Below are 23,342 nucleotides of genomic sequence, written 5' to 3' on the forward strand. Positions count from 1 at the left end.
GTTGCTTAGATCAGATTAAAAATACTGTAAAGTGTTTTGCAACTTCTATATCTATCCATAGTATAATTGATTTTAATTTCACTTTTCAACTTAATTTGTCATTACAAAGACCAACGGGTCAAAGGTCATGAGTAAATGTAGGATGTATGATAACGTGTATTATATAATTTTAATACGTTTCAGGATGATTATTATAATTTAGTTGTAAAAATGGATTAAGAACGAATATATTAGATTGATAACTAACCTGTCTGAACCTGAACTCGAGAGGGATTTCAGAAATAAAATGATTTAAGAAAATTTAAATGAAAAAAAATCAGAGTCATGTTGAGGGCATAACTTAATTTAGTGATATTAAACTTGAAAATAATAATTAATAATAAAATGCTATGAAACGTCGTGTTTACCCTACGCCACTTATTATTGGATCACGATCATCTAATTTGCTTTGTTACGTCATACTGTTGCGTGACTCGTAAACATAATATTTATGGAATACGTCTTATACATGTTACGATTTATAATTTCATGGCCGATTTTATATTCGTTTCTAAGAACGATAATGTAAGTATTTAGTTATTATTTACGTTTTATTTTGAATTATAGTAAAGTAAAGGAGATGCTTTTCTAATTTTATTTAGAAATAAGAATGTCTTTATGGTCGAAAATTATAATAGAATGAATTATGATAAATAAAATACATAAGTTGACACTTTAATTCACGTTTAATAAAATGATGGTATTATTTTTTTTGTTGATGATTTAATAATTATTATTTAGATTACAGAGTACTTTGACCCAAGCTTACGGAGCTGTGTTGACGCCTTTCAATGGACAGGTATGATTTAATTTATTGTAGATAAGAGACGATGCAAGTTTTTCGCTCGATTGCGGTAACCGAACACTGCGGGCGGCGCCAACACGATAACCGACCATTCGCTCGCTCGCCGGCTAACCCGCCTGGCGTGTCACTCCGCGCGCCGACCACCCGTCTTCACCCGTCAATGGTGTTTGTGATACTACCAGGAATTTTCAAACAGAAACAATAGGATAATCAACTTCAAAATGGATAAGGACCACGCTTTAGAAGAGATGATGGGGAAACTCGGTGAGTTATCATTTAGAATATGTAGCATATGGTATTCATGAACTTACGTTTCTAAAAAGTAGTCGCGGCACTTTTACATTTCATATGCGTCTGACGTTACACGTATGAAGTGGTAATGTCCCGGTTTTGCTAACATGTGCTTCGTCGTTGTGTGTTCGCTTATAGAATGTGCACGTGAATTGGAATACGAAAATATTTAATTTAGGTAAAATTTGATAATTATACTGGATAAAGTAATGAAAATATGTTACAATTTGTTACATAAATCACGTGGTGTATATTTATTTCATTTATACTTAAATATTATGTCAACATTATTATTTTAATATTTATTAAATAAGATGGTAAAAATTCAAATTCATTGATGACTACTTTTAATGAAATGAGTTTGTGTAGATATTTAAAATAACAATGGTCATTTTCTGTTCCTTTCTTTATACTCATATTCAGGGTTGATAACCGGCGGACACGGCGACCTTGCGACAATCTAAATAGTTATTTTAGTAACGAAGAGACATTTATTTAGTTTATGGATTTAACCTGATTCAGTGAAACAAATTCTCGGTATTTTGTAAGATTTGCCAGAGACTTTGACATTGTTCCCGCGCCGCGCCGCCACTTGAACACGATCCGTTGCCACTTTTGTTAGTTTTTACTCTCCGTCATCGTAAAAAGTTCTCAGTGCTATATTTATAAGTGGTAAGCCGAGTCATAAAAAGGGGAAGAGTTATCAATTTAATTATAAAAAATTACACACATGTTAGCTTTGATGTTGGTTCTAGCAATAATTGTAAATTTTGTTTGACATTTTCCTATGCCATTAAAGTACCAACTCTAATTACTTTTAGAGTAGGATTTTTTTTTCTCATTAATAACATTCATTTTTAAATGCTTTCATATATTTTAGATTACCCGACAAATTTTGAATGATTTTACATAAAATTTATTTTAACAAGCACTATTAAAAATTTTGGTCCGCAGAACATCCAGTCCAAAAGCTCATTACAAGAAAGCGTAATCAAAAATATAACAAAAATTTAACAGAAATATAGCAGAAAAATTCAAAGTTGCCGACTGATCATGACAACAAGGGCCTGATGCCGGCGTTCAATAACATAACATATTTTTTACTTATTGTTTAACGAACAACCTGTTCGTAATGCCAAGTGTAACATAACGATATTGGTCATAAAAGGTCCACTAGCCGGTTTTTATAATTGTCACTTTATTGTTCACGAATCGCAACATAAGCCTCAAGTTATTGGCGCATAGTAAATTATGAAAAATGAATATGCTATTTAGAATTTGCTTGCAATGATTCCAGTGCCAAAATTTCAAATTCAAAGCCCAACTATTAATCTCTTAGCTCAAGGTCTATTTGAATACCAGGAATAATTGTAGTTTAAGAAATTCGTATTTATTAAAAGTATTTAACATTATCTATTGTTCCCATCGTAAAATATTATCCAGCTCAGTAAAGTCAGCCACGTGATTATTGTAGTTTGGTTACAGAATCACATTACTGTAAGGCTTCTGGCTTATCTGAAACTGGTAATCAAATCAGTAGAGGTTACCCGGCTAGTGAGGGAAGTAATATTATACATGTTAATTTATATCACCTCTATTCCATTAACATCTTGGATCTAAAAGTTTCCGTTAATATTGTTTTATAGTTGTTTCTTAGTGAATACTAATAAGTTGCGTGTACAAGTAATCGTTGCGAGTACATTGGGACACCGACGATATCTGCTAGGGTTACTGACACAAAATGTAGGACGACGGTTCAACACGCAAACGTTTGAATACAAAATCGTATTAAAATTGTTAGTGACAAAATCATTTAATGATTCCGTACTGATTAATTTGCATCTCGTATGAAGAATTCATAGCCTATAAAACTTTTCGTGGTTTCTTACCTGACCGACGAATTGATGTTATTTTTTCACGGGTATATATTATGTGTCTTGTCTATTGTGACCTGAAGATATTAACGTCAATACCAAATTTGAACAATGTAGTGACATTCGAATTTGGAATGGTGTAGTCTTACTACATGAACAGCGTATCTCAAGGTAACAAGACTTCGTTAGGTAATAAGTAAGGGAGAAAATGTGAAAATCTTTCGATAACGATGGCAGTAGGTGAGATTATAATAAATTCGATTGGTATTTATCTTTCTTAGTACTCAGGTATTCGGTGTTATTCCACTATTTTTTAAGCAGAGTATAGGTACGTTGTCAGCATACAAGCGGATTGACGTCATCATGATTATTTTTTGTATTACATGATTATAAGACATTTTCATCAGAGATTTTCTATGAATAAGTAATTTGTAAGTCAATGAACTAATCCTGAATAACATGAGAACGATTTTCAATGTTATTTTTTTTGGAAGATGGCCAATGCATTGTTGGTATACGTTGCACTCACTAAATAAACAAAAGCTAAATTAAAATGAGTACCCACACTAAGTATAAAATGGAATAAGATAATACAATATGTAGGTTTTTGCACGTAAAACATTAACAAATTAAAGACGTAATTGAGAAAAAATATATTTATATAGCTTGCAAATCAAACATGGTTAATCATAGCATTTACATATTAGTCGACTCATTTGCATTGCATATTACAAATATATATTCACATAATATGTTTCCACTTTGAATATGACTGTGCATAATATTTTTCATGTCTTAATTTATTCAGCTCAGTTTAAAATAAAGGTAAATAGTCAATATTAGATATATTTAATAAGATATTTTATAAGATAATGTATTTCATTCACACTTATAAACATATTTTATCAGACAAAATATTTACGATCCGCAGACTCAATGGTTAGAAAAGATATGTTTGGCTCCAGATACAAAATTGGATCGCAGGCTAATCCACATTTTCTAAGTGTTTTAAACGGTTTTACAACACGCCCGTAACCCAAAGGGATAGGTAGAGACCACGGACCTCCACTTGGCGCGGTCCTGACACACATATCTCGCTTCCTCTACATTCATACACATACGCATACATGCACGACGGTTTTGGGTGATCTTAATAAACTGTTTTATTAAAACGTAATAACGAGTTTTTTGGACCGTTATCGGTGTTATAGCTTCGTCAATACGATCAAACACTTAACCTAGAATAATCAATTCCATAAAAATGTATGGACATTGACCCTGTCCATTTAAATGTATTTCTTCGAATAGTTTACTCCAGGATTAACTTTATGATAGTGGATGATGAATTGTATCACGTGCGATCATGTATCATGCGTGTTTTAACTTGCTTACTCATAAGATTAGAAAGAATGTAATAATATGTATTCAGTTTGTGCAGCTTTTATTAGTTTAATAAGTATTGTACTTGTGTCTTTGGTACTCGTATAGCTTTGGAACAAGTTATTCCCACACGAATTAGTCTGAGTTTTATAGATCAAATATGTGAAAGAAATCAAAATTATAAGTGATAATAACTTTAAATGGTAATTTCTAAGTGATTTAATGCATATATTTAATTAGTTCAGTTAAAGGAGCTTATTGCTGTTAACATATTTTTATCGTGTACAGCTATCATGTCTAAAACCTCATAAAACGTGATTTATCAGTGCGCCTCAACATTACGCCGACACACAATTTATTGGCACTTTTATCAAAATACACATGATAACAACTTAAATAGTCTCTCCTATGGTTACTATCTCGTATGGTTCTCAACTCACAATTTACAGACAATCAATAATCTTATGTGATCAACTATCTACATGCAAGAAAACTGAAATGATAATTTGTGTCAAAGGAAAAAATTACATTAATACATTACAATTGCTGTGGGTTTTGACTGCTGTGAAACTTGTATTGATACAAATTATCATGCCTGTCATTGTATTTGCAAAAAATAACACCGAAAATATATGTCAATAACACACTTAAGTCATGTTTTTTCCTCTGTACATTCAACATTGATATTGCCTTTTTTTTGAAAAACAAATTAAGAGTTCGTCCTTTAAAATTGTGTATGTCATATTTATAGATTTTGGCACAAAATTATAAGATGCATTTAAAGGTTGAAACGTCCCTGACATTGTGGTTATTACACAGATTGAACATTTTTATTGCGGAATTATTTAACACATAATATTAAGATTAATTCATGATCTGAAGATAGTGTGACTATAAGGTATTAGGGCGTCTGGGAACCGACCAATATTTATGGCCAATATTATTGGACATATATCGACGAAATAACTACGATCAATATTAACCGTGTTTGCAACAAAACATACTGACTTTATTAAAAAAACTCTATAAGCTGTAGAGGCAAGATTTTTTTATCCATTTTTTATTGATATTATTCAGATTTAGCTGCGCTTGTTCAACGAAAATTGTGTCGAGGACTTTATCTTTTTCATTACAATGTTAAACATTTTTGACACGAAAGGCCGATTTATGAAGGTCATTTTTATCGATAAGATACTAGTACTAGTACTAGTTCTGGTTACAGAAAATAGCTGTGGTGTAGGGCTTTCACTTCTTACTATGTTATGAAAAAGTTAAAATTAATCAATATTGAAAATAATATCAAATAACCTAAAATGCTAGTAGAGAGATTTATTTGAAACGAAAAAACAAATCGATTTAATTATTGAGATAAAGTGATTTAAAAACATTTATGTAAAGATTCATTGTCTATTAAAATACAGTTCAAATTTCTAGTTTAACTTTTGTGCATTCTATGAATTTAACTCACAATACCTTGATAAGGTACGTGTTATCGTTCAACGACTGCGTTAGGTAGTCAAATAACAAGATAATTCTTAAATACCTACTTTAAAATCTGGAAGAAAAAGTTCTTGTCTTATCAATATTATGTTAATCTACTATGTTAATAGTAATATCTTAATAACATTATAAATGCGAATGTTTAGATGGGTGGATGTTTGTTTGAAGGTATCTCCGGAACGGCTCAACGGATCTTGATGAAATTTTACACAGATGCAGAACATAGTCTGGAAGAACACATATGCTACTTATTAAGTTTTTTTTTCAATTCCATGCGGACGGAGTCGCGGGCAATAGCTAGTTATTTATAATGATTAATTCTTTGACTATTTATAGTATGTGGTTTCACAGATAGTTCATATTTCAAGGTTGAAATTAATCTGAGATTCATTTGTTTACTTTACACAACGAAATAAAAACAGAACAACAAGGGCACAAGGTCTTGACATTTTGATAATATCTATTGAAATAACTGATTTTGTGGATCAAAGCCAGAATGTGTTTATAATGGCTATGAATAAAGGTTATTCAATTGACGGTCAAGGTTTTGACTTTAAGATTGTGTGATTAACTTTTAAATTTCCGTTTTTACGTAAGTAACAGTCCATATAAAATTTCAATGAACCCGAATGTTCGTTCTCCTATGACGATCCAGGGAACCATAACAATCGATTGACACCATAGTCTAGAAAAACAATACAGTACCTACGTGTCCCTTGATCGAAGCTTTCAGGGATATAGAAATGGAATGAACTTAAATATTCTAGTCATATATCCGGCATATATCTACAATAGTGTGTTATTACACTATATTTACCCTATTTTTATAGTAGAAGGGGACAAACGAGCAGTGGATCGCCTTATGTTAATTGATCCGACACTCATGGACATCCGCAACACCAGAGGAACCGCAGATGCGTTGTTGGCCGAACTCATAACAGTAACCTCATTTTTAAGGCAAGAAGATGCGAAATGTTGAGAGTTCATACGTCTTATTTCGCTGAATATATACTCAGCTACGGCACGTTTATTAACAATTCCCTCAAGTGGATGATTGAGGGAAATTTTGTGCCATTTAACCTTACATTACTACATGCATGTGTGCTTCCTTGAAACATTCGAGAGTATTATACACGTACATACATCCATCGCTAAAATGTGCAATTTAATAAAATTAATTTAATTATAATTCTTTGTTATTTAAATTTATATGATAAAAATCTTTGATTATGTATGCACTTGTGGAGTATATAATCAAAGCTAAAAATAAAATACATCAAGTAAAGACGTAAATGGTAGCTGGCATGCCTGTAGCTGGCATGCAAATAGCGAGTGGAAGCACACAGCACACAAGTGGAAGGATGGGACAAGGGGGCCCACGAAAACTTAGAATATTCACATATGTGTGTAAATCTTGGAAGTATCAGGCATGAAAGTAAGTTGCAAATGTATCCGCATTAAACCAGTGACAAGCACGTGTCAGCAACACGCATGCTAGCTACTGATCCATTTTACAGGCATGTACATTCGCGCCTCAACAAAACATATTACCGAAAATTTATTGTTATCCAAACATTAGAAAAAGTAATACCACAGTTCGAATCTAACATGCGTTAAAGACGTAGATAGCGTCGATATCAGAAATGTTATAAAATAGCTATGTTCTTTAGAACAGCAGATAAAACTGCGTGGCATAGCCAGTTTTGTAATATCTCCTACGTGAAACTCGTTTAAGTACAGGTAAAGTTTAATTTATTCTTGTCTTTATTGGCTTAGTGCTTAATGTTGCTATTCACAGACGGGCTCGTAAACATTTTCGCTTATTAATGGTTCTCGATAATGCACGAGTAACGTCGTATGTGTGCGCACATTGAATTACAAGGAGATTCCCAACATGTTTATTGCTTTCTTGTCTGCTCGTTTCCACTGTAAAGAGACTCGTATAAAACATACATTTTGCAAGCACATTTTAAGGTCTTGTAACTTAGTCTTAATCTAATCTTCATAAATAAAAGAAACGCTTTACCTTTTACCCAAAACTTCACAAACTTATTGCCAGGCGTCAAGTGGAAAGCAAGTGATATAGATTAAAGTAAACGCATAGCAACGCTATAAATATATAAGCGGTGATCGTGTGAAATTACTGTGTCAACACACAAGTATTTTGTTGATTGATTGAAGTAACCTCAATGATAACAGTGTTTGTTTAAGAATTTATCACTTTGATATAAAAATCTTGATACTTTAAAAATGTTTTCAAGGAGTTAGTACGTCGAATAACATGTTTTTTTTAATATTCATATTCATACGTGATGGCTATTTTCATACTTTCTGATATTTTAATTTAACTAACTGACAAGCAGGTAAACTTGTATATTAATAAGACTAATTAGTTTAGTCCTAAACTTTAAAACACGCTGATAAAATGAGTTTACATACGATCAGTTTACATCGTGCGTATGGTTTTTAGTTGGATTATAAAATAAAAAAATATATTTTACCATTCCTCGTTTCTAGCTTACGTTATTATTTATCTAACCTAATTATCAAGAACGCTATCGTAGCTTTATTTCTGTATATCACCGCGTTTCCGTACAGAGTTATTGGTGTCAACAACTGTGTCAATAAAAATAGAATGACGTTTTAAAAGTTTTATTTGACCAGCTATTCCCGCGTACAAACATCTTGATACTTCGAAACATCACACAATTTTAGATGTGGAAAGACGTGCATTGCGTAAGGAGCTGTCAAAAAATTGACACTAATAATGCCGCTATGTTGTATCCCTAAAATACTACTCTCTGGTGTTATCTAATTTCTTTCCAATTTTATTAAATTACATTTCTTTATTAAATTATATTATATTTTAAACTTGATGGATTTGGATTTTATTCCTTTAAAACACTCCAACATAAGAGGTGCGAGGTCGAGGTGTCTCGCAGCAATCTATATAGTCTATCTAGCTACTCGAGCGAAGATGACATAACGGTTGTCAAATATATAAGGAATATAATAATGTCGACTACGAAAACAACACTCCCACAAGTGAAGTCAAACATTTGTTCGTTATATGAACGTTTCCTCAGACGGAAATTGATCGCAGGACATAAGATTTCCACATTACAGCATTGCAAACATTACGACAGGTGGTCGTAACTTGCATATTATATGAACTCAGTGTTGTAAATGCGACAATTATTTTCTAGAATTTAGTGAGACAAAGGGAAAATGTGAAATGCAAATACGAATACATAAATATACTTACATACTTCCAATAATAAAAATAGTTTAATACGCATTTTACATATACACATATATATATATATTACTTATCTGTATTAGATAAATAGAGGTCATTTCTACTTTGGAATTAAGATTCTACTACAAATGCGAAGAATTATGTGTCTTTCCATCGAACTAATAATAGATGTTAACAAAGTCGTGGGTCGTATTTTCTCCATTACTATGCTTAAGGTATTGTGTTCGAAGAACTTAGACATTTCAACGAAAGTACCTTAACATATTCACACATTTACGACGTAAATCACATATTGATTTGGGTATTATTAGATACATTAATTCAATACCTACATTAATGCTATATTAAAAAATAGTTAATAGTTAAGGCTTTTTAAGGAAATAGCCAAAAGATTAGTCGACATCGCAGGAGACCGAAGAGCTGGCAGCTACCTCAGACAAAGAATTAGTCTAGCCATTCAAAACGGGAACGCTGCCAGTATCTTCGGAACCTTGCCTAAAGGGACACCTTTTAATGACATATTTTAGTTTTTATGTATTATATTTAAATTAAATCCATGTTTATTTTAAGCTAGTTCGACGTAAATGTACCTAAGTAATATATGGACAGAATAATTGAAATTGTAAATTGTAATGTTGAATAGGCGTCTGACACAATTTAACAGTTCTAGCACACATTAGTTTGAATATGAGTTATTTCCACTTTTACGGTCTTTATTTAGTGTTTGTTAAATCATTTGACTGACTTGTTGAAGAAACATGGTAAAAGTAGGAACCATATTAATAGTAATCAATATATATTATATACATAGTTGCAATCCAATAACCTGTCACTTATTACGTAAGTCTTTCTCGGAAATATATCAACTAATTTAGGGCTGACAACAAGAAATTATTTAAGATCAGTGAGTTGTTTGATGCCATGCGCATTAATTAACACTCTCTTTGACACGATCTTATCATATTGTTCCAGTTTCGTATTAAGTTATTATTATAAACATATTACAAACATACATATATAAAACTTATAAACCATAAGATAATTTGGTATGATTTCGCTATGGGATATATTAATGTTATTTACTAAGTATTCTATTTGTGTTCATTTGCTTATGTGTAGTTATTGAATAAAAATAAAATGTCAAGAACCTGAACTTTTTACGTAGTTATTTAGTGAAATTCAACAGCTGAATCACTTGTGCTACATTTTACTATATCTGTTTTTTTCATAGTGAATGAGAGGGATGCCATAATTGTTTTTGCAAGTTTTTAAGTGAAAACTCACAGTTAGGACAAACTTATAATGTTAAAGCTGATTACATATTTAATCAGTAATCGGTCACCTCGGGTAACGAGCATAGGTCAGCACGGTTCAACGTCGCGTCGACTATCGCTTTATTCAATAGACGTTGTGTCTAATGTTAGTAACATTAGGTTGTGCAAATAAGCAAGTATCATTGTGTAAATGTAATAAAATGCCTTGCAAGTTACAAACGTATTGCTAAATATCCTTAAAATACGCAAATAATGGCGTACCTATCACTAAAACTTTTATATGTTAAAAATAATTTGAATATCCGGGTACATATTTAGTCAGCTTCTTAAACATATTAAGTGACTTAAATTAACAATATGAAATTTTCGAAACGGAATATATAATAAGTTTAAGTATGACTGGAATATAACTTTAACTGTCGAAGTCGTAGTTGTGTCGAGTTAGCTCGATATAAAATAAAACTCAAATTGTACTAAACGTAGATCGGCTAAGTTGATAGCCGAACGAATAATAAATAGCCCCGGCATTACATTTGTTCGAAGAACGGAGGGGCCTCTTTAACCTATTCTATACGTTTTAAGAAAGTGCGGACTGCCTAAAAGAAAGTGAATGTTGCGGCAACTTGTAGATCAATTTTGTTTCTCTTGTAACAATTTACCATGCTCGATTTCGTATTAGAATATCAAGGTAAAGTTTCACCGTGTATTGTGCGTTTGAATCTTAAAGTAGGTCATAAAATGTGTATCCAAGTATGACGATACAAAAACTTTATTAAATAACACAATACAATGTGACGCAAGATTCGTCCTTGGTCACGACATGCCGTGGCATAAATTATCTTGAAATGTTTATATTCGTAATCTACCATGAATTAACTTGTGCGAAAAGTCATTCATTGATTGTTATTAAGAATACTGATAATAGTCACGAGAATCATTATAATTGTAATGCAAAGGAATCAAATTAACTTTTAACAATTAAAAAAAAAATTACTGCATAAAAAATTCACCAAGATTATACGAATACCAACAGTAGGTTACAATGTGCCGTATCTGATTTGTGAATGGTTTGCGAAAGACAGATCCTAGTTCTGAGCCTGTTGACGAAGTTATATTCGATTAGTGATATCGCAAGTAGAATCGACATGTGTAGAAATAATCATGTGACATATCGAAAGAAAACTTCCATACATTTCTAACTTTTCGATTAACGTTACCGCTCATCGAATGTTACTGATGTCTAGTTAAAACGTGAGATCCATCCAAAGTTCAATTTAATTTGCCTTGACCAGGTATTTACTGATTTATTTTTCTTTGATTTCTAGGCGATTTCGGTCGGTACCAATGCTTCCAGTTTATTCTTCACATCCTGGCGGCGTTGACTGCCGGCATGCACATGCTGTCTCTGGTGACGGTAGCCGCGGTGCCTGACCATAGGTAAATTAACAGTAGACAAGATTTTATAATTATTAAAACTTTCCTGATATATTTTTATAATAATGGCTTAATACCGTGTTGGTTAGTGTAAGTACCGACTAGCTTCGAAGTCGTTGGGAGCCTTTACGATGGTTAGTGGAAATGCTATTGTGGCCCCCCAGGGATCGCAACTAGTCGGTACTTACACCGAACTACATGTGAGTTAAGATGTTATGTAATTAGTGTAATCAAGATTTTAAACTAAACTATAAAGAAGCAATAATCAACCAGAATTAAGTTTAAAAAAAACCATCAACCCGATTGGCTGTAATCCTAATAAGCCAGGGAAGAATACGAAACGAATCACTCCACATTCATCAATATATATTACTCCAGGAGGTTACAACAAGAATGGAACACCCGAGAAATACCCTCTCAATCGGGCTATGTATACTAGTAAAATCAAAGAAACTCATACAAAATTTGAAACATTTTAATTCTAAATCAAACTTTAGTTTATTTTGTAGACACGTTGAAATACAAGTTTTTATTACCAATAACAGGTGGCAGAATTATTTAAATATTAAATTGAATTATTACACTAGGTCTGAACACCGATTTTAACAGGCAAACGATGTGGTGAGCGGTCTCGCTTTTTATATAGTCTTGTGATGTACTTTCGCTTTTGTTTATTTATTATTGTAGTACGCTTTTCTTCTGTAAACCACTAGAGAAATTCTTCTTCTTTTATTTTTCAATCTACTTTTTTCTTTTCTAGAATTATATTAAAAATCTTTCTTACCTATATACTACAACCGTAGATTCTGTTATTGCAAATTTATGTCTATTACGTTTCTATTAAGGAAAAATATTCGATACACCTTTCATTTTTTATTTGTTCCGCAGAAATTTCAAAATTTTATTTTAAATGTCAACCATAGATTTTAGACTTGATTGTCAAAAAATGAATCTTCCATTGCATGTGCATGAATTATGTGATCGTCCTGAAATTATCAACTTATGTATTTCAGAATTTGCAATAAACAAATTTTCTAGTTGGGATCCGTAAACTTTTTCATAATTAATCACCTAATTTGATAAACAATGCAATTGATGCAAAAAGTCTACAAGTAATTTTCCTTTGAGATTTAGTCCGCGAAAGCGGAAATATTAGTTCACTTTAAACTATATTTAAATTTAAGTTTTCATGTTTCTTTATTTTCTCATATTAACTTTTTATTCGATGAAAAAAATTGCTGTTAAAGACAAGGTCTCATTATCAAATTACAAAATAATGTAAAAGGTAAAGCTGGTTCAAATCTACGATCATATTTCTCAAACTGTTTCCCAAGCTATATAACTTTCTTGGTACTCTTTTATTGGATAGGAATAAATTTTTCATCTTTAACCAAAGGATCTAACTTTACTATTATAGTAAGTAATAGTTTACTTCCTGGATTCTTTTACGTTTTAAGGTTTCAAATGCTTTTCGGGACAAAGGGTTCTGTTTGGTATCGGCTTTGGTGGTCGTTTTGTAAACGAATATCGTGTGACGTTTGTGCTATTTATACATATGGGTGATAGAAAGTAAGTACACTTTGCTATAAAATACCTGAATACAAATTCTGGAAAAGGTATACGTACATATGTAATGCTTTACTTGTGCTAACAATACACGTAACTCGTTTCACTAAACTTTTCATTTTCATACTGACATTTTATTACGTTTTTCATTTTACTCCGATTCTAATACGCCTCTGAAAATTGTGAAATATTACTTTTCCGCTAATATTTTAGAATTTAAGATAAAAATGTTAATTTGCATTTGTTCTACACTATCACAATAAAATATATCATATCATAACAAGTATGTTGCAATGTATATTTTTTGTAATATGAAATATTTCGAGGTTTTCAGTGGTCTCCATAAAAATGTGATTAGCACATTAAAAATATATTCATTGCATGTTAAATATATCGATATGCATGTTATTTTTAACAATAACATTATAAACATGTAATTCACTTATTATTTACTTTATAAAATTCTGATGCAGATCTAATCCATTTAAAAAAAAGGTACATCTTCAAAGATACATAACTATAGATGGAGTGTTTCATATCGGTTTGACGTGTCACCGTCAGACGATTTACAATTTACGAAATGCCATTAGGGTGACACAAATATATACCAGTATAATGAAAAAAATTTCAATTTTCCAAAATTCGAGGATTAGGCATCTATCGGTATATATCTGTGTACTTGCATGTGTACATGTAAATTCAGTTTGCACTGCCAAAACTTTTGCGTAAAACATGTTATACCTACTTACAGTTTATTCTTAAGAGAGATAGCAACTTGATATGCGATTGATTCAGCAGTGTGAACTCATGATATGATCATGTATTAATGTAAAAAAGCACTTCGTAATATGTCGTCAAAGTACACACATTCAATAGGTATATTTACTAAGAAATAACGTAATGGTATTCAAAAAATGTTAATCGCCTTTTATATTCGCCATAGACTGTATAATTTATGTTAGTGATGCTTTATGAAATATATTTTTCTTTAATTTTATGTTAATTTGTATAAAAGCACAAGCATTCATTCATTTGCACAAGTTTTTGTTTGACGTAATATCTATGACTTTAAAACTCAACATTAATATACCTGTTTTAACATTTTCAGGTGTGCACTCGAAGGAATAGACAGTATGAATTATACGGAACCGTGGAATTCATCACTCGTGCAAAACGCCATCCCTATCAATGAACACGGAAAATTGGAATCTTGTTATATGTACGGGGTTAATAAAACTTTGAAGGAATGTCAATCTTGGGTTTATGATACGAAGTATTATACGTCATCCCGCGGGATAGAATGGGATTTTGTCTGCAGCCGGCGGTGGATGGGAGCGGCCGGACAGACTGCGTACATGTTCGGAGTTGTCATCGGTTCCGTAGTACTCGGTCGCTTGTTTGACAAAATAGGTAGAAAAACTATCTTCGTTTGGTCGGGAGTCTTCCAACTCGTATTGGGTGTCGCAGTTGCCTTTACAACAGAATACTACACTTTTATCGCGGTACGTTTTCTTTACGGCATATTTGGTTCCGGCTCGTACATCGCCGGCTTTGTTCTCACCATGGAACTCGTTGGACCAACAAGACGCACGATATGCGGAGTTACTTTTCAAATCATGTTCGCGATTGGTATTATGCTTTTAGCCGCTTGGGGATATCTGTTGGACAATAGATTCTATTTACAAATTCTATATGCATTACACGCAGTCATTTTACTTCCTCATTGGATAATAATGGATGAATCTCCCAGGTGGCTTTGGGCGCAGGGCCGAGCACGCGAATCTGTCGCCATTATAGAAAAAGCTCTCAGGATGAACAAATCTAATGAAACAGTAGATACTCCTTCAATGGTGTCTCAATGCAAAGTGACGTGCGCAAAATACACAGACGAGCACTCGGCTGGAACAATTGACCTCTTCAAAACTCCGAATATGCTTATGAAGACATTGATTATCTCCGGCTGCTGGTTTGCTAATGCAGTTGTTTATTATGGTTTATCTTTGAATACAGGGAAACTTAATGGTAATCCTTATTTTATAATGTTCTTAATGGGTGTTGTGGAGCTACCGAGTTACATCATTATAATGTATTATTTGGATAGAGTTGGTCACCGGGCGCTGATAAGCGCCATGTTGTTATTGGGAGGAATATCCTGTTTAGTTGTCGTTACCTTACCGCATGGTTCTACGTCAGCTACGGGAGTTGTGATGGTCGGCAAACTCTTCATATCGGGATCTTATTCTATCATTTATAAATATTCAGCGGAACTATTCCCAACAGTAGTTCGAAGCTCTGGAGTCGGTCTGGGTAGCATGTGCGCTAGTGTGTCAGGCGCCTTAACACCTCTGATTAGTTTGCTCGATACCCTAAATCCTAAAATCCCAACTGTCATTTTCGGTTTTCTGGCTTTACTTTCCGGCTTTTCTACTTTCTTTTTACCAGAAACTATCGGCAGGAATCTTCCACAGTCGATTGAAGATGGAGAAAAGTTTGGCGTTGGTGATACGTGTTTTACGAATTGCAGTGGTAAAACCATGAGTAATTCTTCATTGGACTTACCCGAAACTATGGTGCCCTTAGATGCTGAAAAGAAACAATGACATGGTGTAGAAATAAATAACTTAGCACTTATTAGTATGAAAAGATACACGAATTTATATTTAAAAAAAAAAACGATCAGGGTAGTAACAAAAGTTAAAGTTGCCTCTCTAAGATTTTTACAGTGTTTTACGTTTTTATTTCCAATATTTTCGTGTTCATTATATGCGGACACAACACATTTAATGCTTATTGGAATTAAGGATTTTTTAATATTCTTGTAAGTTTGGATACTGGTTATCATATGACATGTATACGTAAGTAATATTAGCACAAAATGATTATAACAAAATAAATTTTACTATGTACAAGAATAGCCAGGGTAAATTATTTAGACAAAAAAGATATCGTTTTGTATTTATTAAATATAGATTATATATTGAAAAGCCTAAAAACAAGACGCTCAATATAATTAGTCAACCAATTTAAGAGTGATTAAAAATTGGTAAATTGGTCTTTAAATAATTAAAAATTGGTAACATTTTCCAATATTCTATTTAATGATTATAATATTATTTTGTTATGTTGTTTAATGATTTATATCTTGCCTACATAAAATTTCTCTCTACAGATTATCTTTTACATTCTCACCGTGCGTTTTCATTGCCGAAACACCTTATAAAACAAAAAAAAAACTTAAGAGGTGTCAAGGGACACCCGGATGGAACGAAGTTCCTTTCGATTAATTAGTGAAGGAACCAATGTTTATTCTATGAATAAAAAACTTAAGTCTTCACAAGAAGTACATTTTATTTCTATGAATTTTCGTTATATATTGTCACGTCGTTGCCATGGTGAAGTAGCGCTCATTCGTCGTTAACATACTTACTATAGCAAAAAGTGTCGTGACAACTTTTCGTAAGAATTTTTTCCGTCTAGCCCCCTTTCACAACGCGCGATAAGGAACTTCGTTCCAACAGAGATAAATATGCAGGTAATTCGGTAGTGGAAAACCAGGGTTATAGGTTTAAGAATAATTTTAGTTATACTGACTGTATTTGTTGAAGTCAATAATGTAATATTTATAGCTAAAAATAGGATAAGATTTAAATGTTCAACTTTTTTATTGAGCTGATTTCACCCTTACAATAGTGGTTAAGTTGTCTAGTCAGGTTTTACGTAAAAAGTGAATTAGACTGGATGATAATAGTTCTAAAAGTATTCATATGAAATCATATTATAATTTATTAACAAATAGCCAGAAACTGAAGTTATTAACAATGTATTAGAACACTACTATAAAAAAAAACTTGGAAATAAAACAAAACAAAGTCAAACATCACGCGTTTAGGTATGAAGTGGTGTTAAAACTATGTTTTTATTTAATTTTAAGTAAACAGTAGGCCAATTTATGCTTTATTTACCACTGCAAGTTTATAGATTACTGAAAGTATTTATTATGTACATCTTTTACAAACAATATACAAACCTTGTAGAGTATAAAAGAATATACTATAATTATTAAGTAAATTGTAGATGACCCTTTTAATAAATATTATCTAATTTCGTTAATATTTTATAAATTACATAAATACCTCAAGTTGAAAAATTTTATCTGTCCTAACAAGTCATAATATCGTACAATTGTAATAAAACCTGCTACATTTGTAGATAAACGTTAGTACTGCCCAATAACTAGTCAATGGTCATTAGTTTCATATAAATGCACAAACATCACATAATATATAGAATATATTTTGATATAGATAACGCTTTACTAATAAAACTAATTATAATAAAATTGTAATTGTTACTTGCTATCGGGGAATCTGGCGGTAGTACACTTTAAAAGCAATAACCAATAAGACGCAGTTTTTAAATGTGTCTGTACAAATAAAAATCGGTCAGTGATACAGGACTGGTTTTTTTGTTATGCCCATTCTATGCGCAACTCACTGCTACCTAATCATTTTGTGAGAAGGGGTAAATTTTGTTTCGTTGCCAGAAACAAGAAAATTTTTCTGTAAGTGGAACACCGTGAAGGGCCCTGACTGCATGTTGTGTTTTGATGGTTTGAAAATTTAAGTTACTCAACTTTTTGATCAATTAAGTCTTACTTGAAATTTTAAGGTGTAATGTAAATAATTACGTATTTTTATTTCAGTTCTCCACAACAATTTAAAACGAAGTATACTTTTACTTTCTATTTTTTTTTTTTATTTCGGTCTAGTATCTTATTGTAAACTTAATTTACAGATTATTACATCTTAATTTTTAAAAATAAATTTCAATAAATTAACATTCAAACATTACTTTTCTATTATTTTCCCTTACCTTTTCAAAAGGAACCACTAGCACAGTGGGTCTGTTGCTTTTATTTGCATTTCTTGGTAATAGGTAATCATTAAAATTACCTCAGATAATTATATCTCTAGTAGATTTACTTCGAACTAAAACAATTCTAATAATATTTCTGTTTTCCTCTGGGTTTGATATTTTTTTTTTATATCATAAGGTGGCAAACGAGGAAGCGGTCACCTGAATCCGCCTAAATAGCAGAGCGGCCGCTGCCCATAGACATCCGCAATGCGTTGTCTACATTTAATCGCCGGAGAAGGGGACGCACAGAAAGAGGATATATCCTCTTCCAATGGGACGCATTTCTCTTCCGTCGAATCCACTTCCCCTTCCCTTACGTTCCTTATAAGAAAAGGGTGGGAAGGGAACGTGGACTAAAATTAGGTGTCCGGCACCACACTCATCAGACGAAACGCGGAATTGCTTCCACTTCACGCCTGTGTTCTGTGTGGTCGTGGTATTGCACCGGTCGACCCGGCCCATTCGTGCACCCAACAAATATTGTTGTTGCGGGATCTACCACTGTCATTTGCTTGCTTTTCCTTGAAGCAAAAAGTGAGGTAGACTAAAATAGATAAGGTCTTAATTTATGAATCTATCTATATATATAAAAGAAAGTTGTGTTAGTTACACCATTTATAACTCAAGAACGGCTGAATGGATTTGACTGAAAATTGGTGGGCAGGTAGCTTAGAACCAGAAATAGGACATAGGATAATTTTTACCCCGTTTTCTATTTTTTATTCCGCGCGGACGGAGTCGCGGGTAAAAGCTAGTTATAGATAAAAGCGAACCAACTAAGACAGTTTATTACGAAATACATGGCTGTAGATGGGAAGGTTATGTTTACATTTTAGTTAAGTTTATAGATTTTCTAATATGAAAAAATATTAAAAAAGGTAAAAAGATACTATTCTATTATCAATTTTAGGAACGTGAAGCTACAAGCATAATTTTTATTGAATATTATTTCTACTTTTCTGCATCGTTAATGTTATAAAATTTATTTTACATGCCGTTTTAGTTTTGTCGAATGGTTATTTATTCAGCATGGTAAATAGAAATCATAAACATTATGAATGTTAAGCATTATATTTTAACGCTGGAGTGAAATCTTTTATAATCTTTAATAACTGACTTAATTTTTTTCATTTTCAGGTGCTGGATTGATGGCGTCGACACCAACGAGACTGTTGCAGCTTGGAATTCGACGGAGGTGCTCGCTGCGATACCGATGACGCTAGAAGGAAAACTACACAATTGTTACCTCTACAATGAATACAACGAAACGGAGAAATGTTCCAAGTGGGTCTTCGATACAAGGTATAGGACGTCGTCGCGAGCTATCGAATGGAGTTTCGTTTGCGACCAGCGATGGATGGGTGCGATCACGCAAATGGTTTACATGTTGGGTGTATTTACCGGAGCTGTTGTTCTAGGAGGGATGGCGGACAAATACGGGAGAAAAACAATATTCTGCTGGTCGGGAGTACTGCAATTAATCTTCGGTATACTCGCTGCGTTTATACCTGAGTATTGGTCATTCTTACTTACACAATACCTTTACGCAATATTTGGTTCGGCCGGTGCTTACATCACTGGTTTTGTTTTAACTATGGAGATAGTTGGAGCGAATAAAAGAACCGCCTGCGGTGTCGCTTTCCAGTGTGCGTTTGCATTAGGTATTATGTTAGTAGCAGGTTGGGGAGCTCTTATAGATGATAGACAGCTTTTGCAAATTGTTTATGGCCTACACGGTCTCCTATTGATACCACACATATGGATAATGGATGAATCTCCTCGTTGGTTGTGGGCTCAAGGTCGTGCTAAAGAAGCTGTAGATATAATACAAAGAGGTCTAAAATGTAATAAATCTGAAGAAGTATTAGATAAACCTCGGTTAGTATCAATTGGTAAAGTTGAAAAATTAAAGGACGAAGACGATGCACCATCTGCCACTACCTTAGATTTATTTAAAACGCCAAATTTAAGAATCAAAACTATTAACGTTTGTTTCTGCTGGTTTGCAAACTCGCTGGTGTATTATGGATTGACTCTTAGCACTGGTAAAATGGAAGGTAATCCTTATTTAATAACAGCTATCTTTGGATTCGTAGAATTGCCGAGTTACGCTGCCGTGATTTATTTCTTGGACATATGGGGTCGAAGGCCTTTGATTAGTTCTATGATGTTGATCGGCGGCGCTGCGTGTATAATCGCAGCTTACTTACAATCTGGAAGTATAATCTCAACTGCGATAGTGATAGCGGGCAAGTTATTTATTGCGGGATCTTTTGCTATCGTTTATAATTATTCCGCAGAACTGTTTCCTACAGTGGTGCGTAATTCGGCTTTAGGATTAGGTTCAATGTGTGCGAGGCTCTCTGGAGCATTGACACCGTTAATTTCATTGTTAGATTCTTTTGATCCGAAAATACCCGCTGTACTTTTCGGTATTATAGCTCTTGTGTCAGGATTTTTAACGCTCTTCTTGCCTGAAACAACTAACAAGCCCATGCCACAATCTCTGGCCGATGGTGAAACCTTCGGAAAAGGAGATACTTGTTTCGCGTCCTGCTTAGGCAAAAAGAAGAACAGTCGGCGATATTCGGTAGAAGACAAAACACCCGAAGCAATGGTTCCTTTAGAAGATATGTCTAAAAAGGTCTGAGTTAACTAGGGTAGAGATGTAAATTTCTAGTACAACATTTAGCTAAGTAAGGAATAACTATTTTGTACCTAGATGTTTACCAAAGTTGAAATGGCACTTTCGAATATTTATGTTTTTTATATAAAGCACAAATGTATGTATTATTTTTGTAATCTCATTATTCAAAACCAGGATTCTCATATCAAAACTATCGGCTTGTGATAGAATATAACCAAAAGTGATCAAATTTGTGTAAGATCTTTATGTTAGTTATTATTAAATTGATTTTTTAAATGTTCCTATCTAAATCATACAACCTAACATCTATTGTGTTAAGTTATAAATTCAACCATTAATGTTACTATGAATTACCAAAGTTCAAAACTAAAGGTTTGTAAAAAAATTTCGTCCGGGCTAAGGATCGTGGGGATTTAGTCAGAGATCTCCGGCTGTATCAGCATAGTATTCATTAATCGAATTATTAGTTCAAATTGTTTGAAATTATTTTATTAAAGTGTTTATTTAAATTTTCGTAAAACATATTATTTGTATGTAACTGTAATACCGTCCAATAAAAACGATTGGGGGATTTAATTATTGAATTAAAATAAAAGTGTTAAAGAAGGCTTTTGTGAGATGAAAAATTATAGTTTATTTTTTTTTGGATATTCAATTAGGGTATATCGATGTAATAAAAATGCATAAATATTTAAATTACGAAAAATATTGGTTTTGCGTCTAATTTTTTTAATAAACATGCTTCGTTATGAAGGGATATTAAGGTACATTATTATTTTAATAAAAAATGGTACATTATATATTTCTTTATTATTTCCGTAAAAACAAACCGAGAGCGTCGGTGGTACAGTTGTTAAACGCTAATGCAGACTGGAGTGAAATCTTTGAGTTCGATCCCCGCCATGTACCAATGTGTTTTTCGAAATTCATATCCAACATTCTTACGGTTAAGGAAAACATCAATATGCAAAGAAGATATTATGTGTTAGGTTTCCCATAAAGTAAAATCTATGTAGTCAACGCTAACTTGAGTAAGCACCGAGCCCTTTAGTGCCACAAAATGAGCTGAGTACGACGAAAAACAAATCTGAGGTAAATTCTTTTACCACATAAGTGCAATTATTTTGAAAATTGCATTGTTTAATTTGCATATTATATCTCATGAAGAAACTATGCGGCAAGCTTATTTGCGCGGGTAAGAGAGGCGCTGCTATCGCGGTTAGTTCTGTCAGAAAACATGTTAACCTACTTAGACATATAACGTCATGAAAGAAAAAAACAATATGACAGCTACACTTACAATAGCTTGACAACGATCTTGTGCCATTCGGAAAGTGTATGAACTAACCTAACAATGTCATCTTGACATAGTCATATTTTGACCAAATAGCAAGTCTATGACACGGTAATAATAATACCGTGAGTGAGAGAGATACAGTTATACCCAATTCCTGCGACGTGACAAAGACAGGGATAACTATCTTCTGTCCCTTTCTGCGTACCAGGCTTTGGGGTTTGTTTGGAACAAAGGTTGTCCCCTACAAACAACCTAGGTTGTCCCTAACAAAGTTTGACATTCGTGCTATTTTTCGAAAATTGTGAGTACTTAGTGGCTGTAATTGTGCAAAAATATTTTGATATTACAGTTTTAGTGAGATCAAGTGTATAAAACATGGTATACTGCTGTATTGTTGGTTGTAAAAGCCGTAGTCAGCGAAAAGAGAAAAACATAACCTTTCAATCGTAAGTACTGAAACTACGCAGTTATTCACATGTATTCATACAAAATAAGGAAGAAAATACAAACTAGTTGTTCTTTACAGTCTTTGTAATAACTAATATGTTAAAATACGGGTAAAATCAGCTAAAATAAAATAGTATTTTTCGAACATTATGCGCCCAAACGCAGATGTCATTTGTGTCAAATAATATACTGTAGATCTGGGAAACAAGCGGCCATATTAAACTTCTTTTCAAATTGGTTGGTTGTGTGTGTCTGTGTTGTAAATGTGTTTTTAAATATTTGATACTTTCTTATCCCGTTGATTTTAAAGACTATGCTTTTTAATTTGTCCCATGTAAATTTTGTTTCTTAAAAATTACAATGAAAATAGTTTAATATTAAGTAGTTTTACATGTAGTGTTCACTGTAATGATATACAGAGTAATTTAAAATTATATGACTATAATATTGGTATGTTTTTTGTAGCTTTTTATGAAGACTTAGGGCTTCGTGCATATCGAAGAAAAATAGGACATCGTTTGAATGCTCGTCTAATGGACCTAAGACTGAAGAGATGCCGCGCTTTGTTGAAGCGGTACGCGGGAAAAAAATATCGGGAAATTCTTTTTTTGG

The 23,342-nt window shown here is 32.8% G+C and overlaps 1 protein-coding gene across 2 annotated transcripts; it reads left to right on the top strand.

Annotated features, from left to right (window-relative positions):
* Positions 1-854: 854 nt before the first annotated feature.
* On the top strand, positions 855-21,589 carry LOC106719704 (organic cation transporter protein). Of its 2 annotated transcripts, none has more exons than XM_014514129.2 (3): positions 855-1,108; positions 11,748-11,859; positions 19,477-21,589. In XM_014514129.2, exons 1-3 carry the CDS (start codon positions 1,066-1,068, stop codon positions 20,987-20,989), a joined length of 1,668 nt encoding a protein of 555 aa, XP_014369615.2. In that variant the 5' UTR covers positions 855-1,065; the 3' UTR covers positions 20,990-21,589. The 2 variants fall into 2 exon arrangements, with proteins under 2 accessions (XP_014369615.2, XP_014369617.2); XM_014514131.2 differs by lacking the exon at positions 19,477-21,589 and adding an exon at positions 14,531-16,361 and having other exon boundaries at positions 859-1,108.
* The last annotated feature ends 1,753 nt before the right edge of the window (positions 21,590-23,342 follow it).

Source organism: Papilio machaon, chromosome 11 (assembly GCF_912999745.1).
Source record: "Papilio machaon chromosome 11, ilPapMach1.1, whole genome shotgun sequence".
NCBI lineage: Eukaryota > Metazoa > Arthropoda > Insecta > Lepidoptera > Papilionidae > Papilio > Papilio machaon.